We start from the raw sequence: 19,124 nt of genomic DNA, 5'->3' as shown, positions 1-19,124 counted from the left end.
CGCCTCTGGCTTGGTCGCCTAGAACAGTTCTTTGTGGGTGTCAGGGAAACCGACAGCAAAGTCAAGCGCTCGCTCCTGATGTGTTATGGGGGTGACGAGCTCTATGAGTTCTTCGAGATGCTGCCGAACAGAGGGGACGACAACGACTACGCGGCCGCAGTCACGGCCCTCAATCGCCATTTTGACCCCCGCGCCAACGCAGATTTTGAGTGGTTCAAGCTACGCCAAGCCCGCCAGGCGGAGGGGGAGTCGATCGACGTTTTCTATGCGAGGCTGCACAAGCTGGCGACGTCATGCGAGCTACCGGACAGGACGCTGGAGATCAGAGCACAACTAATACAAGAATGTCAGTCGGTCCAACTGCGACGCCTAATCTTGCGGCAGCCACGGATCAGCTTGGACGAAATCCTCGTGCTGGCGAGGTCACATGAGCTCTCTAACGCAAGAGCGGAAGCGATGCAGGCCGCACTTGACGAACCGGTGGCACCGGCGAAACACGTGACTATGAAGGAAGACCACGTGGATGTGGTCCGGAGAAGGCCTCCCGCCTTTACTCAAAAGGGTCAACCGGCAGCAACCTCTCGATCCGCATGCAGTAACTGCGGGATGGATCATCCCCAGAACGGACGGTGTTTTGCACGTGGGAAGGCATGCTCCAACTGTGGCAAGATGAACCACTTCGCAAAAGTGTGCCGCAGCAGCCGCCACACCGGCCCTGCGGGAAGAAGCGCCGCCCAAGGAGTACGTCAACTCTCTCTAGTGGACCCGGAGCCATGCGGAGACACGCATCAGACAGCATTTCGGCTGGAAGCGGACGAAGACTAAGACGTTTTCTTCTTTCCTTTGTTGGGCAAGACGGATCCAGGAAGAGGCCGCTGCCGATGTGTGAAGTCGAGATTGGGGGTTCCCCAGTGAAGGCACTGATAGACACAGGGGCGTCGGTGAATGTAATGGACAGCACGCAGTATGAACAGTTGCACCCTCGCCCACCGCTCCTACCCTCAAAAGCCAGAATTTACACATATGACAGCGATGAACCCCTGCCGCTGCGCGGAGGGATCGACGTGACGGTGTCATGCAACGACCAAACGGTGAGCACAAAGTTTCATGTGACCGGGGGTAAACGGGGCACGCTGCTCAGTTGCCACACCGCGGAGGACCTTCAGCTGGTGTTCTTCGCCAACCAAGTCCACGAACGACACGCTGATGCTATGCTGAGAGACTTCCATCGCTCTTCCGAGGCCTGGGCTGCCTCAAAGGAAAAGTATTTAAGCTACACTTTGATCGCACAGTGAGACCAACTGCACTGCGCCACCGGAGGGTGCCGTTCCACCTGCGCCCGCAAGTGGAAGAGGAGCTAAAGAAGCTCGAGAAATTGGGTGTGATCGAGAAGGTTTTAGGGCCCACCCCGTGAGTATCACCCCTTGTTGTGGCACCCAAGCCTAAACAGCTTGGCGCAATAAGACTGTGTGTGGACATGCGCCTCCCAAACAAGGCAGTCAAAAGGGAACGTCATCTCACGCCCACTATGGACGACATTGTAGCTGATTTGAACGGGGCCAAATGGTTCTCTAAATTGGAATTAAACGCAGGTTACCACCAGCTAGAGCTCCATCCGGACAGCTGTAACATCACGACATTTTCAACACATGTCGGCCTCCACAGATTCAATCGCCTGAGCTTCGGCGTGTCCTCGGCCGCCGAAGTATTCCAAAATGCGATCAGGGAGACGTTGTCCGGAGTCATCAATCTAAGCGATGACATTCTAGTCTTCTCCAAGACCCCAGAGGAGCACCATGGCCATCTGAGAGCTGCTCTCCAGCGCCTAGCAGACCACGGACTCACGTTGCATCGAGAAAAGTGTTCATTCTACAATGAATCAGTCGAGTTCTTTGGCTACATCTTTTCTCGCGACGGGCTGCTAGTGGACCCAAAGAAAGCTGAGGCCATCCGGTCAGCACCGAAGCCGACGTCTGCAACCGATGTCCGCAGCTTCCTAGGGATGGCCACATATTGTGGCCGGTTCATTCCCAACCTGGCGTCCCTATCGGAACCCCTGTGCGCACTCACCAAGGCGGGACAGCAATGGACGTGGTCTGTGAAGGAGGATGATAGATGACAAGGTCATGGCGTACTTCAGGCCACATCGACAGACGGAGCTCGTCGTGGACGCCAGCCCGGTGGGGCTAGGGGCGGTCCTGTTGCAGAAGAGGGAAGATCACATATGGGTACCCACGGCATACGCCAGCCGGGCGCTGACGGCCACGGAAATGCGCTACGCACAGATTCAGAGAGAGGCCCTCGCCATAAAGTGGGCATGCCAATACTTTCACCTGTACCTTTTCGGACATGAGTTCACGGTCGTGACAGACCACAAACCATTGGTTCCGCTGTTTGCGGGGATTGCCAGACTTGCATCACCCAGAATCGTAAGGTGGGCCGTCCAGCTCCAGACGTACAGGTTCGAGGTCATCTTCCGCCCCGGAGCGGACAACCCCGTGGATTACCTCTCACACCACCCAGAGCACGATTCCAAAACAGTTGAACACCAGGACCTGAAGGAGGTGGAAGAGTTTGTCAGAATCCTGTCTCAAGATGCCTGCCCCAAGGCCCTCACGCTAGAAGAGATCGGTACTGCCACCGACCAGGATGAGGTTCTTCTGAGGGTGAAGCACACCCTGAAGGACCGTAGCTGGAAACACTTCTTGGATGGTGCCAGCGCCCTTACGACAGTGGAGCAGACGTTTCGTCAACAGATGTGGCGTGCACAAAGTGAACTAAGCACAGGACCTCATGGGGTAGTTTTGCGAGGAGCCACAATTGTCATACCCTCAAGTCTGCAGAGGGAAGTAGTACGCCTCGCTCATCAAGGACATCAAGGCATAGCAAAGACAAAGGCTCGGCTGCGGGGCAGAGTGTGGTTCCCGGCATTGGCAGCGCGGTAGAGGAGTAGATCCGCAACTGCCACTCGTGTCATCATGAGTCAGGAACCTCATCACGGAAGACTCATGTGACATTCCCTGGTCCAAAACAAGCATTGACTTTGGGTCTTTCCCGGATGGGCGCCAAGCCATGGTACTGATCGACTCATGCTCCCGATTTCCAGTGGTGGAGGTGATCCCGTCCACCGCGTTCAGCCATGTTAAGCCAGCCCTGGATAGGGCATTCGCAATGCTAGGCTTCCCGGATGAAGTACGATCAGACAATAGACCGCCGTTTCAGGGCTCTGATTTCAAAGCATACCTAACCAGACGAGGGATACGTCATCGGAGGATTACACCCCAGTGCTGCAGGCCAATGGAGAGGTCGAGAGATTTATGAGAACAATGAACCGAGCTTTAAAGATCGGTGTAGAGAAGGGTGAAGTAGCCGAGGAATGTCTGTCGCAGTTCCTGAATGCCTACAGACAGACACCACACTGTACCACCAAGTGCGCCCCAGCGCACGTCATGTTCAAGAGACCTCCACGAGACTGTGTGCCAGTGAGCCCAGCATGGCAAGCACCTAAATTAGATCATGTAGCGACACAAGACAGGAGACGAAACACGAATGAGAGAGCAAGCCGAACAAGAAGAGCCGGAGTCCGGCCACTGGCCGTAGGCGATCGTGTGGTCCTCAAGACGCGCCACCATCAATGGAAGTATCAGACAACGTTTGAGCCCGAGATATGGGAGGTGGTGAACATCCACGGTACCATGGTATCAGCGTCCCACGGGTCAAGGGCGGTGAAACGAAACGTGTCATGGTTCAAGCGAGTGCCGATAAATGAAGCAACACAGGAACAAAGGTCGGAAGACATGGAGATTGAAGAGGACCAGCCGGCTACCCCTGAGGCAGCCGCCACCCCTCGGGACGAAGAACCATCACCAGCTCGAGGGGAAGCAGGATTAAACATCGTCCTGCCAGGTTCTGAGAGTGAAACAGCAGAACCGGCAAGTGCACCCGAGGTCAAAGGGCAGTGAAGCCGGAGATACAACCTACGACCAAACCCGACTCCCAGTCAGCGGCTCCAGGGCTATGCCTGGAGACTACGCACTGCAAAGAACCCTAAATAAGACTGGACTATTCATCTGTGAGTTTGGAGGGATGTACTGGCGGAGCCACACGGCCCGTCCACTTACGCACGCACACAGCCTGGGGGCGGAGTAGCCCTCGGGTATAAATAGATGGGCGCGAGACCGCTCGAGGTTCTTCAGCTCCTAACCTGTTGCCAGTCTCAGTGTCTGTTTGTACTGCAATGTTAGGTAGGCCCCACTCTGCGGCCTAGGTCACCTCTACCCTGTTGCAGGTTTTACACCGGCCTCAACCCCAGAGCAGCCTGCTTTTAGAATAGGACTCCCAGATACACATCAGCACGTCGCTTGTGAGTTCCTCAAATCCACAGATGGTGAATGGTCACGCAACTTTCTCAATGCACATGCTCCGGCTGTGAATTCCACTTATGATGGAAGTGCCCTTTCTACACATATTGCTTTCCATAGAAAACGGAAACCAGATCTGTTGCCTTTGCCTGAGCTTTGCTAACAACTTCCTTACCATTGACTTTGTGGTTGTAACTCACAGTTGCTTGCGTTTTGTTTGCTTGCTTTATTTGCTTTAGGCTGTCCAGCTTGAGATTGTTCCTTCCGCTGACCATACCCTGCTTACTTTATTCTTCCTCAAACTTGCTTTCTGTAACCAGGCCTTTTAAATCATGTCAGATTTGAAGTGCGTTCTAAGGCAGAGGTCCAATGTCACGCTCTGTCTCCACACTGTCTTCACAGGAATTTTAGTGTTTATGTTTTTTTCTGTCTTCAAAGTGAGATTTTATATGAGAATCTTGCTGTGAAAAAAAATACTTTTTTCGTAGCTCACAGTGCACTGGAAACAAATATTTGAATTCAATCAAAACACATCAATACACTAGGTGATGCCATTTCCACATATTATCGTTTGTGTGCTGTAAAACTAGGTCTGTGCTAATGGGATGGTCATATCAATTGAAAATGTGCAGTCTATAATCACAGTGAGCTCCCACCCCATGCATACTCTACACTACACCACTCCACTCTACAACACTCTACTCCACGTTCTGTTCCTCCACTCTACGCTCCTCCATGCTATGCCATTCCACTCCACTCTACAACGAGCCACTTCGCTCCATGACAATCTACTAAAGGACATGGCCCAGCACTCCAGCCTGCCCCCTTCACTCTAAGACACTCTACGACACACCACTCTACGACACACCACTCAATTCTACTCTGTGCTCCCCACACCACTTTTACCCCCTCCAATCTACCCCACTGCACACCAGTCTACTCCAGTCTGCTGCCATCTACCCCACTTCACTCCGTCTACTCCAATCTAACCCACTCAATCTATCCTACTCCACTGCAGCCTACCCCAATCCAATCCAATCTACCCCACTCCAATGTACCAAAATCTACCCCACCCCAATCTACTCTACTCCACCCCACCCCAGTCTACCCTACCACTCTTCTCCAATTTACCCACTCATTTGTACCCAAATCTACTCCATTAAAAAGTACCCCACTCCACCCAAATCTACCCCACTCCACTCTACCCCAATTCTCCCACTCCACCCCATCCCACTTACTTTTAGCCAGGCTGAACAGCAGCCACGCTGGTGTACAACATGCTAAAAACAAATTGTCAAAGCCAATAGCTGTCGCATAGGCGAGACCTATTAGCTTTGGCAATGCCTGCATTGTCTTGCTATGTTAACAAGTGCTGCCATTGAGGGCAAATTGGTCGGTAAATCTTGGCTTTTGGCACACCCTCTGTATGCTTGTTCAGTGTGTGTTCTGCTGCACATTTTGACTGTAAAACTCTGTCTACCTAATGTTTATTTGTTGAAAATAAGCATGCAGAACCCTAACGACAACTGACTTGTCCTTTATCATATCTCTTCCTGTAGGTTCTTTTTATCAGGGCAGTGAGAGCGTACAATGGAGAGAACTGGCGGACCTCCATCTCGGACATGGAGCTGGCGCTACCAGATTACTTCCGGGTCTATAAGGAATGCCTTGCAGCCTGTGAAGGCGCTCGTGAAATAACCCATTTCAAAGACTTTTATTTGTCAATAGCAGGTAAGTTGGTGTGTCCGTGTAGTACGCCATATCACTGCGAAGCGGCTTCAAGCCAAGAAAAAAACACCACGTTATGAGGTGAAAAGAAACATTACTTCATAGTGCCTAGGTAAAATATGAATTCCATTCTCTTTCTAAGGCATATTAGGATCAATCGTCCTCTCTAGTTAATGACACATAAGTATAAACATAATTAAAGTTCTGCCTCCTCTCAAGCTATGACTCGCATATCCACCCAATGGAGAGCACAATCACTCGAGAGCTCAGTCAGAGCAGGGGTTTCTGAAGTATTATAGTGTGCTTATATTGTTTAGTCATTAACCCCTTCGCTGCTGGCCCGTTTCTGCCGCTGTGCGGTAAACAAACAAACAGGGGCGGGCCATGACGAACCCCAGCCGTCATCAGCACACGAGCACCGTAGTGCATGACGGCTGGGGTTCGTCATCAGCATACAAGGGGTTAAATAAGATTTGAAATGCTGAAAATACCTCCATCCCCTTACCAGATCTCTCATGCTAGTCCTCTTGAGCATTGCTTACAATCCGCTTACTCGTGGCCTCGCACTGTTCACGGTTTTCTCTTAATAACTTATCGGAATATAATAGGCTTACTCTAGTATTCCAGCACAGACTCCCCTTCAGTGGCGGCTTGTGACATTTGAAAGTGGCGGGGCGTAGCACACGTGCCCGAACCCCCCCCCCTGAAAAAATTGAAAATCGAGTGGACATATGGTCAGTGCTGCTGTTAAACCACCATCATAAAGGAAAGCGCAGACAAGTTCATAATATTAAACAAACTGAGCTCTCTCCGTGCGTTTATTTAAATCACAGCCTCAGAATTATAAACCATGCGAAAAGTAGTAATATTCAGACAAAGGCAATGAGGCTGATAGAATATATTTACAATCAGAAATACAGCGTATACATTTGGTGCTGCCAGACTGCTTTATCCAACAGCCTCAAGCATGATTAAGTGTAGTCTATCAGGGCAATGAACACCGTCACCTGCTCTCCCAAGCAGAAAGATAATACTTCATTCATCCTTCCGAGACCAGCAAACACACTTTCACTTGCCAACTCTAACAGATACCCATTTTCATGCCCTTGCAACATTACCTATATTTCCACAATTTGTGTTTGTATTTAAATGGATTTATTTATTATGTAACAAATATTAGAAAAGTCTAGCTTCACAGCACAAAAAAGGGGGAACTAGAAGGGAGGAAGGATGTGATCAAAAGGAATAGGGTGCAATAGAGCACAGCAGCTAGTTAGAGATTCACTCGCATACGTTCTTAATCATACAACATAAATAAGGCAGAAATAGATGAGGCGAGAAGATAAAACGGACTGATTACATATCTTTCGGCAACAGAGCTGCAATTCATAATGTGCTTATTGCATGTCATTTAAATACCTAGCGAATATATCAATCTATTTACTCCCTCGAGGAGACTGCCCTGCAGCCCCCAAACGTCACCAAAACATTACACAAGACATGAGGGCACGGCCGGCATTACGGGTGGTGGGGAAGCGGGATAAATAAAATAAATACAATTTAAAAGTCAAACTTACCTTCTTCCCGCCTTCACCGACTCCGAGACTCCACCAGATTCCCGCCGACGCCGTCCAGTTCTTACTTTCGAATTCCTCGTCGTCACGCAGGAAGGCTGCAGGCAGGCTGCCTCCACCACAGCACGGCGCTGTGATTGGTTCGGCCAGCTGCCCCAACACCACGTGATTTCTCTGTATGCTGCAGCATACAGAGAACAGGGAGAGTGGGAGGGGTTACTCGAGGGCAGGGGGGAGCGGCTTTCTTAATACAGTTAATACTGTCTGTTTGGACAGCCTCTGTGAGGCTGCCCAAACAGACAGTATTTACAACAGTGGGAAAGCCACTCCCCCCTGCCCTCGAGTAACCCCTCCCACTCTCGCAACCAGGAGGAACTTTATCTTTCTCGCTGTGCGAGAAGGCAGAAACAAATGGTAGTTCTCTACAATTTGTTTCTGCCTTCTCGCACGGCGAGAAAGCAGTGGGGCGGCGCCCAAACGCCCCCATAGAGGATCCGCCTCTGCTCCCCTTAACATCCTCTAACAAAGCCATGCCAGAGCGCTTTCCCTCGAGTCATTCTGTAGAAAAAATTGTTTCATTTAATAAACTCAGTCAGACGTGTAAGTGGGAATCTTACTAAAACCTATGCTCACAGGTTAATGGAGGCTCAATTCAGTGCTTTAAATGGACCGGTACTCATTGGTACTGAGTACCGGCTCTTCTCAATTTTCTCCCCTAGCATACCGGAACTTCTCCTTGTGTCTAGAGAGTAGCTTTACTCCTAGAGGCAGCATCGGATTGGCAACGCGGGAACTCTGGCAATGCCCCAGGGGGCCGGTGTCCAGTTCCAGCAGTGGACTGCTTTTTTGAGCAGTCTGGGGGCGATTTGGTGGTTTCTGCATTGCTCGGATGCCGCCAGTGGCCCAATGGGTGCCTGAGTGGTCTTTCTGGAGGCAGATGGGCCTCAAATACCTCCCTTTTATCAAAGAGCAAAGGTGTCACTCCCTTTCTTTTGTGGGGCTGGCCCATTAACATATGCATATTGAGCGGGGCAGAGGGCCGGGGGCAAAAGTGGCCTCACTTGTATTCTGGTGTGTTTCATCGGTGTAAACTAATCCGCGCATTATTTTGATAAAACTTTGCTGAAGCAGTGTTTTGTAAAGGCAATATGCAAATGTGGGCCACTTTTTTTAGCGTGCCTGGGTCGATTTCTAATCCCAATCCAACCCTGCCTAGAGGCATGTTGGGGTCAGGCTCACGGGCATGGAATTTCATGCAGTACAGGTGCTGCTAAATACATTCTGAGGGAGCGTGTCTGTGAGGTGCTCTGAAAGTCAACAGTGAGTGTATTTCTGTGCTGGGTTGCTGCTGCTGCCGCCTGCCGCCTTACACTCTTAACTGACAGCGTGACAGGAGTAAGGAGATGTGGCCTGACGGACAGAGCTCCTCACTTTGGAACGTTTGCGCTGTCAGTTAATGTAAGGCTACATCGCTGGAATACACTCGCAACTGACTGTCAGAGCGCCCAACGCCTTTGGCCAAGTTCGGCTCGTGTATACAGTGCGCAATTTGTACTTTGTTTGCAGTTGTTATATATAGCGCACACTTGGCAGGAGGGTAATAAAGCACTTTAAATGAGAAGTGTAAGTTCTACACGAAAGCATACTTTATTTTGTTTTTATGTCACGGAGTTAAAATCCAATCCTGTTATTCTGGGCTATCTCCCCGAGCCATAAAAACAAAAAAAATGTTTTATGTAAAACTTATGCTTCGCCTGGACCCTCCTTCAGATCGGTTGCTCCCCCACGCTCCTGCTGACCTGCAGCTGCCACCTCTGCCGACTCAGTAGTATTGTTTTCTCTCCTACTTTCAGCTCTGTGTACCTGACCCTCGCATCACTGCAGCGCTTTGCTCGCGTAGCGCTGCTCTATCGTATTTATTTATTTATTTAATAGCGCGACCTGCTGAGGCTGTAAGATTTATTAGCGCTACACTGAGGCTGGTTGGTGTGCTTAAGTTTCTTTTTCCTGCACACTCTGCGCATTTGCTGCCCCTGTCTGTGTTCGCCTTTGACCCTCCATTTTGTGTTGTTTTCCCCTGGTCCGCCCCTCCTCCCGCCACCGCCTCCCAGCTGCTGCCCCTCCCACGCTCTGCCCCCTCCACCATCCATTTATGACCAATGCCCCCACGCGCAGCGTCCACGCGCCCCAGTCGCGCCGAAGGTGCGCCAAAGGTAAGCCCGTCTACGCCCGTCCGTGCCTGGCCCGCGCCCAGCGCCAGACCCCCTGGTCCTCGCAATGCCCAGCCCTCCCGCATTACTTACGCCGCCTCCACCCTCCTAGCCCTTAACCCCGGACGACTCTCCAACTGCGCCCAAGCCGCCCCTGGACACACCCATGGACCCTTCTCTTGCAATTCCTGCAAGTTCGACGGCACCAAGACCAACTCCTCATCCTCGAACACCAAACAGAGCTCCGACACTACCACCTTAAATGCATCCTACTCAACACCCGATTGGTCCACAGACACGCCATCGACCTCTGGAATCTACTAGACACCATCTCCCCGGACGTCGCCTTCCTTACAGAAACATGGATGAACGCCTCCTCAGCCCCAGACATCACCATTGCCAACCCGGAAGGATACAAGATCATCCGTAAGGACCGCACCGACCAAACTGGAGGAGGCATCGCCATCGTTCATAAGAACTCCATCCGCATCTCTACCAGCTCAGACGTCAACCTTGACAGCGTCGAACACCTTCACTTCCAGATCCACACCGACCCCAAGACCACACTCAGAGGCACCCTCCTCTACCGACCTCCAGGATCCCGCGCACAATTCAGTGACGACATCACCGACTTTATCACCCCTCACGCCCTCCCCTCCGAGGAATACATTCTACTTGGAGACCTCAACTTTCACCTGGAAAAGAGCTTCGACTGCAACACCACCACCCTCCTGGACAATCTCGACAACCTCAGACTCAAACAAATTGTTAATACCCCCACCCACATCGCTGGTCACACACTCGACCCCATCTTCACCTCCAGCAAACATATATCTCCTTCAGTCACACCACAACTCTACACTGGACGGACCACAGCTGCGTTCACTTCACCTACAATAAAACCACAACTCACAACCTCCCTCAACCTACTCTACGAAGAAACTGGAACAAAATCACCATCGACCAGATCTCCTCATCTCTGCTTCAAAACCCCCTTGTCCACACCTCAAACCCCGACCAAGCAGCCATTAACTTCACCCAATGGCTATCCAACAACGCCGACATCCTAGCACCGTTGAAAAAACGTCAAACCAAACTAGGCAGCAAAAACGCCCCCTGGTTCAACGATGATCTTAAGAAATCTAAGAAACTCTGTCGCTCCCTCGAGAATGCCTGGAAAAAAGACCCCAACACCAGGGACGCCTTCAAAAACGCCACCCGCATACACCACCAACTTATCCGGACTGCCAAGAAAGCCGCATTGAAAGACCGACTAGATAACAACGCCCACAACAGCAAGGAATTATTCAACATCGTCAAAGAATTTACCAACCCCTCCGCCAACTCCAACGACATCACTCCCTCGCAAACCCTTTGCGACTCCCTAGCTTCGTTCTTCCGCGACAAAATCGCAGACATCCACAACAGCTTCGACAACCAACCCGGAGACCAACCCACCCAACCTTCTGCCGTACCTTCACCCCCCTTGAACATCCTTAATGACTGGAACCCAATCTCCACTGAGGACACCATCCATCTGATGAACTCCATCCACTCAGGATCCCCAACAGACCCATGCCCTCACCACATCTTCAACAAAGCAGACTCCATCATAGCACCACACCTCTGAGACGTCATCAACTGCTCCCTCAACTCCGGCACCTTCCCAGAAATCTGGAAACACGCCGAACTCAGCGCCCTTCTGAAAAAACCCACAGCTGACCCCACCGAACTCAAAAACTACTGACCCATCTCGCTCCTACCATTCCCGGCCAAAGTCATCGAAAAAGCCGTCAACAACCAGCTCGCCGCCTTCCTCGAAACCAACAAATCCCTCGACCCTTCACAGTCCGGCTTCCGAGCCAAACACAGCACGGAGACCGCCCTCATCGCCGCAACAGACGACATTCGAACTCTACTGGACAATGGAGACACAGTCGCCCTCATCCTCCTCGACCTCTCCGCAGCCTTCAACACAGTCTGCCATAGCATCCTTCTACAGCGCCTCAGAAACATCGGAATCCAAGGAAAAGCACTGGAATGGATCACTTCGTTCCTCACCGGAAGAACCCAGAGAGTCCGCCTCCCACCATTCAATTCAGAGGCCACTGAAGTCATCTGCGGCGTACCGCAAGGATCCTCACTCAGCCCCACCCTCTTCAACGTATACATGAGCCCCCTCGCGGCCATCGCACGCCAACACAACCTCAACATCCTCTCCTACGCAGATGACACCCAACTGATCCTCTCACTCACCAAAGACCCTAATACCGCCAAAACCAACCTTCATGAAGGAATGAAAGAAGTAGCCGAATGGATGAAGCATAGCCGTCTAAAACTTAACTCAGATAAAACAGAAGTCCTTATCTTAGGAACCTCCCCCTCCACCTGGGATGACTCCTGGTGGCCAGAGGCTCTTGGAAAAGCACCCATCTCGACGGATCACGCACGGAACCTGGGCGTCATTTTAGACTCCTCACTCTCGATGTCCAGACAGGTCAGCGCCGTTTCATCATCTTGCTTCAACATTCTTCGCATGCTCAAAAAAACATTTCGCTGGATCCCCACCGAAAACAGAAAAACGGTCACCCATGCACTGGTTACAAGCCGCCTGGACTACGGAAACGCCCTATACGCCGGCACCACCGCAAAACTCCAGAAAAAACTCCAACGCATCAGCCAGACTCATACTTGACATCCCACGTAAAGACCACATCTCCAGTCACCTGAAAAAACTCCACTGGCTCCCCGTCAATAAGAGGATTACTTTCCGCCTCCTAACCCACGCACACAAATCACTTTACGAACTCGGACACGATTGCCTCAACACTCGACTTTCCTTCTACACCCCCCCCCCCGCCAGCTACGTTCCTCCAGCCAAGCCCTTGCTACCGTGCCTCGCATCAATAAAACCACCATGGGAGGTAGATCCTTCTCCTACCTGGCTGCTAAAACCTGGAACTCACTCCCCACTCACCTTCGTCTCACTCAGAACCATCTAGCATTCAGAAAGCAACTTAAAACTTGGATATTTGACAAGTAATCCCCCCACCCTTCCTCCAGCGCCTTGAGACCCTCTGGGTATGTAGTGCGCTATATAAATCCTTTTGACTTGACTAGACTTGACAATTTAAAAGCTTTAATGACCTTTTGCCAAGTTCGCACTACATAAAACTGCTAAAAACACAAGGACACTAGGGGGCTTTGCATTGAATAAGAAAATGATACTTTTGTTAAATACCTGTCTCGAAGCCACGCCCCCAGGCGCACGCCCCTACCAGACCCTCAATGAATTTGTCGAGTACCAGCACTTTTCTTTTTAGGTCGAAGGCCTAAAAGGCTGCGCTTGCGCAGTCTTAGGCATGAGATTTAATGATTCTTAGTAGCGCAGAAGGTTCCGCATCCCTGCCCTCTCTCTCCTTCATTGGCTGGCTTCCTAAACGGAGGCCAGCCATTGGAGGAGAGAACGGTCACTTCAAACAAGCCCCGTCTTTTTCGGATTTGGGGGCGTGATTTTTTGCGTTCTTTAGACAGTGACGTTGCCTGTCACTCAGAACCACAAAACCACGCCCCCAAATACGAAAAATACAGAAGCTGGGGGCGCCATTTTTTCTCGTCGCCCTGCGCTCTCCCTCCTCCCGTTCCGAGCTCCAGGCGTCGGAGACACAAACTCTGGCTTCCCGTTCTTGCCTTCTGCCCCCAGGTAAGGTTCCTAACTGTTGTCTGTTTAGCCATATCTCCGCCAACTCGGAACCCTCCCTCTCGTGTTGTATGTCCGTGTTTTTTATTTCAAGGTGCGGGTAGAATCAACAGCTGTGGGTTGTGTGGCTTGCTCGGGCTGCTGCTGGGGCGGTAGTTGCTCTCCGGAGGCCGGCTCGGGCTGTTGCCACACCGCAAACCTTGCTCCTTCACCAGCCGAACAGCCAGTGTCGGCTATCAGAAGAGACTCCACCGACTGAGGTACAGCGGCCATGACCTCCGCGCACCCGTCCCTTACTCCCCGCAGAGCGCTGTAAAGCCGTTTTGGTGTAGGCGCTACACAAAAAGTAAATCGTATTGTTATGCATATTTGCACAAATGGTAAACGCATTTGGGCTCCATTCTGTTTTGCTCAAAAATGTGACAGGGATTATCCAGGACGGCGTAGCTGATTCTTTCTCGAGGCGCACACCACAGACCCCCGTGGACAGGTGTTCCTTGTCGTTAAGAACATTCCTCACGACAGGAGCGCTCTCTGACCGGAACAGATTAATCCACACTCAGCCTGCTCTGGTAGAAGCCAGGTATGCGCTTCCAAGTGTCCCCTGCTCCTCTTGGCACGGGGCCCTTGTACCACACACCAGTAGAAGCAGTGTCGCCATGGCAACGCCGATTTCCCGCCATGATACCCGGCTGTCGCTTTAGGGGTGGATGACGGGCAGTTGTAGGGGACCTAAGACCCGGGGAGTTCACAGCCCCCCTCTCTTCGGTTAATTGCATTCGGCTCAAGGTCAGCAAACACCAGCTCAGCGGCCGAAGCCCGGCTCCAGGCGCTACCCAGCAGTCTGCTCAGAGGTCGGCATGGCCATTTGCGTCGCCAGTCAGTGACATGTATCGTGTAATTAGGGCACACTCTGCAATCTTGTAATGAAAGGTTAATAAACAGGCTTGCGCAGAGCGACTTCATTAGTCGGAGAAAGCAACGCGATATGGCGGGGTGATGGCCTGGAAGTGACAACTGTGTCTGCACACAGGAGAGCATGGCTGGAGGGAGAGGTGGGCGAGGCAACAAGTAACATGGAGAGTCGAGCCAGACTCGAGCTGGACTCTCAGAGCACGATTCGAGTCAGGATCACACAGTTTGGTCACACGTGGAGCCAGGATTTTTAGTTTCTCATTATGCAATTCACCTATTAGGTGGCTACCTCCGTCTTTCGTTTTTAACATCAACTGTTTATGCTTTGTTTTTAATTCTATGTGCGTGACCCTCACAGCCTCTGTCCCTGCAGCACATCTCGCCTCAGCCTACCCTGGGCCTCGCAGTGTGGGCTCCCCCTCTCTCACCTCACCCGCACAGTCCCTCCCCTCTGTCATCTTGCACCCCCATCCCTCCACCACTTCCACCCCTCTGTCTCTGCGCACCCTCACAGTTCCCCCCCCCCGTCGCCGCCCACCCTCACAGTCCTACTCCTCTGTCACCTCACACCCTCACTGTCCCACCCCTCGCAACCTCACTGTCTCACCCCTCGCACCCTCACTGTCCCACCCCTCTGTCACCTCTAACAGTCCCACCCCTCTCACCCTCAGTCCCACCCCTCTGTCACCTCTCACCCTCACAGCCCCTCCCCTGTCATCTTGCACCCTCACCCCTCTATCACTTCCACCCCTCTGTCACCTCACCCTCAGTCACAGTCCCACACCTCGCACCCTCACAGTCCCACCCCTCTCTCACCTCTCACCCTCACAGTCCCACCCCTCTCTCACCTCTCACCCTCACAACCCCACCCCCTGCATTAAAATACTGCTTTCACTCTCTGCAGTGTCTCTTCCCATCCTCCTCACGCCCTCTTCCTCTCAGCCCCCATCCCCCCACAGTGTTCACCCTGCATCACCACGAACCGTCTGCCCACCGACACCCCTTCCTTGCATTTCTCCACCCTTACATCCTCACCGTGTGCAGCCCCCCACCTCACATCTCCCACTCCTCCGTCACCCATCCTGTTACACCTCCCAGCCTCGCGTCGCCCTCTCCCTCGCTTCACCCTCACAGTGGTATCCCTCACCTGTCACGCGCCTGCACGCTCTCACCATCCACTCGCTTCCTTCCCATCGTACCTCCTACTGCCTGCATCACCTTGCCCATACCTCCTCCCCCCCCCGCAGACTCCCAGCGCCTGACCCTATTCATGCTGAAAGCTGCAGTGTTTGCTGCATCTCGTGATTAACCCCTACGTGTCCTCGCCCTGCCTGTCGGTGCTGCTGGGAGGAGCTATGCCTGCCCTCCTCCGGAGCAGACTCCGCACTCTGCCTTAAACATCTGCCCTTTGGGACTGCCCTTGAACTCGGCACCACTGCCCTGCCCCTACCTACGGTGGGCAGGAGCCCCCAATGCCAGAGGAGCCCGCTGCGGGGCACTGAGCAGAGAGGAACTTTTCATTTGTGGAGTAAGGGGAGTTTCAAGGGCTGAGGATGACGTCACACGGGAAGCTGCGGAAGGAGCGAGGGGTGCTGGCGGAGTACGAGAGCCAAGTCAAAGGTAAGTGCCCCAAGCCGCGGCCCCCCCCCCCCCCCCCCCCCACTAGGTGTGTGTCTGAGGCCTGCTGGAAGGGTGGGAGCTTTGGTGTCCGTGAGCGGGAAGTGGTATAAACATCATCATTCTGTGGGGTCTACACTCCTCTCAGTGCATCTCATCTCCCCCCATAGAGCATTGATGTCTATACCACTCTCAGTGCATCTCATCTCCCCCCGCTACAGCACTGAGGCCTTATCATCTGTCAGTGTATCTCAAGCATCCGACTGTCAGAAACTGAGGCTAACACACCTCTCTCAGTGCATCTCACCCTCTGCTGCCAGAGACTGCGGCCTTATCATGTCGGTGTATCTCACCCCCTGCTGCCACAAAACTAAGACTGAGGCCTGCACACCCCTCAGTGCATGTCAACTTTCCTTCTGCCCGAGAAATGACACATATATAGCTCTATCAGTGCATCTCACCCCCCCTGCTGCCAGAGAACTGAGGCCTGCACAGCTATTGCCATTGTAAATGACAATACCATTTATTTATATTTAAAAAAAAAAGTCATAGGCAATGCCAATAGCTCTACTTTTAATAATGCCGAGACCATTGCATTGTAAATGCTTGTTCCATTTAAAGCACTGAGGCACATGATTGTAATCTTTCTATAATAACAAACATTGTCAACACCATTTCAAACGCACAAATAACATCCCTCACCATATATCCCTTAAAAGTATTCCATTAATTTGTCTTCTAGTTGGATAAGTAGGTTTTTTTACGGAATGCAAAACGTTCATGTCTTTAATAAAGCCAAGACTTTTCTTCACTAAAATCCAATGAAAATCTGCATTTTATTGGCAAGGCAAGAGGCACCTCTTATGCTGGCTTAAAGCACGCAAGTCACAGTTGTAGACACATTTGAAACTGGTTTACAATAGAATGTAGGAAACGTTGTATTATTAGATCTGTCTGACGATCTGAGAGCGGGCTCATAGCTTCAAACACCCAAAGGCCTTCGAAGCCTTAACACCTCGAGCAGAATGCGCCCCATGAGGAACTTGTCTCTACATGACCCATCTTACCGAACAGGCTAACATAGGAAATACAACCGGTGTATGAGGTTTCCTGAGAAAGTTTACCAATTGAAGAAAACAGGACGTTTTCAGATGTTCTGTTTTCTATCCATAAATCTTAAGATAGTTACCTACAGATAACTTTGGTTCATTACAAAACTATGGATACATAAACATGCGTTTTAGAACTTCATCTGACATTCAAACCCCAACTGGAGTATAATCTCTGGAAAAAACGTGCAAGGCTTTAAAATGATGAGCGATTAATGGAAACCAAATTCAATAATAAGTTAGTTTAGCTGATTGCATTTTGAAGATAAAGCTGCATTGCCAGTCCAACCCTTGAATACATTGAAAACCAAATGAACATCCCATAACTGGTTGTACTTGGGCACCGAAGTATTTTAAAAATGTACTTGCTTTTGTTAATTCATACAATGAATGGGTGTTCTCCCAAATGTCTTCCATCTCCGTGCTGTACAGAAATGGCTGACTGATCTGTGTTGACACTCTTAGAAGTGATACATTGAGTGACTAAAGAGGCTAATAAATTAGCAAGTTGAATGCAAGGCGCATCTGCAGAAAGCAGATCGGCACCTTGGCCCAGCTACCGCTAGGCCACACTGACCAAGTGGCTCCAGCGGCTTATGAAATGCCTGGGCCCCAGCCTGTTGAGAGAAGTTTGAAGCTTCTGTTGAAATTCCTGGGTTTTCCAGGGAGTCCTGACACTGTCCAAGCTGTTGGAGATAACGTTTGGTGTTCTAATGCTTGGAATCTCTTTGGTAAGCCCCCACGTGAGCCTGGCAGTCAGGGTAGACCAATTTACGCCCTTATGCCCTTTTTATGTTTATTTTTCCCGACAAGAAAGTGCACTGTGTGTTGGGTAATGGCTTTTGTAACATCATTTTTTTCTTTAGGACAGACAATCACAATGTGTCAGATTCGTAAATCTGCAATAGGCAATAAGAGAAAAAACTGCCTAGTTTAGTAGTGTGCATGTATTAGGTATGGCATCAGCCAATATTTTTACATTATACTAAATATTATATTATATACTTACATATAGTAGTTTTCAAACTGCAGGCCATTTGCAGGCATCCTCTATGTTGGCTAGGTTTTTGCATGGAACAACGTTTTAGTCCATTTAAATCTGACACAGTACAGGTGTTTTTATAGAACACAGCCTAAATTTTGTGCCTGCTGAATACAATCACGCCAGAATCGGCATTTTAACATTGCTATTTTCCGCTCTCCCTACCTGATTTAATAGGAGGGGAAGCAGCTCTTTCTTTATTTGTCTTGGGACAGCAACAAGTCGAGGCTCTACTTCCTTCCTGACTGCCCCGGTCTGACAGGGTAACTATTACCGTTATGCTGAGGGTGGTCAGGTGAGAGCAAGACACTTCCGGTAGCATTGGAGCGGTTAGCGCTTGCACTTCTGGGGCTATTTAGCCCTTGCCCCCCCTCGAGCGCGCAGCGGTCACGCGCAGCTGAAGACACGCCTAAGAGCAGCCAAAGAGCTGCCCATCTGCGCCCGTCCGCGACTGGACGGGACTAGGGGCCATGGGGCCGACATCTCTGGATAATCCATCTGCAGGGATTCCCTATATTAGGTATACTGCGCATACTCTATTACACTTAAGGACATCCCCTCATAAAGTATGTAGTAGAGACTACTGGCCATGCCCGAGGGCCTTTTTCTTGCATCAACTGCCATTTTCAAGCATCCTACACTAAATCCAGTACTGAGGATTATAAAGCGAAAGATGCATCACAAAAAGGGACAAAGTGCTTTCTCTTAAATGTCCGCTCCCTACCTAAACACAAACTAGAGGTATGGGACCTGGTACATACAATGCAACCAGACTTGTGTTTCTTAACGGAAACCTGATTAAAGCCCCATACTGTCCCTGCTATAGCTGTGGGGGTTCCCCTGGGTTATAAGTTTGTCCATTTTGATC

At 51.0% G+C, this 19,124-nt stretch overlaps 1 protein-coding gene across 1 annotated transcript in view; it reads left to right on the top strand.

Moving 5' to 3' along the window:
• Positions 1-19,124, top strand: part of CRTAP (cartilage associated protein) — a 166,475-nt gene that overhangs the window by 67,414 nt on the left and 79,937 nt on the right. The window contains exon 3 of the mRNA XM_086964686.1: positions 5,921-6,092. Coding sequence (XP_086820812.1) covers positions 5,921-6,092 — 172 coding nt within the window. The remainder of the gene's footprint in view (positions 1-5,920; positions 6,093-19,124) is intronic.

The sequence above is a fragment of the Lissotriton vulgaris genome, chromosome 4_1, assembly GCF_964263255.1.
Source record: "Lissotriton vulgaris chromosome 4_1, aLisVul1.2, whole genome shotgun sequence".
Classification (NCBI taxonomy): domain Eukaryota; kingdom Metazoa; phylum Chordata; class Amphibia; order Caudata; family Salamandridae; genus Lissotriton; species Lissotriton vulgaris.
Note: the sequence above shows the minus strand (reverse complement) of the source record. Positions and strands in the feature narration are given on the sequence as shown.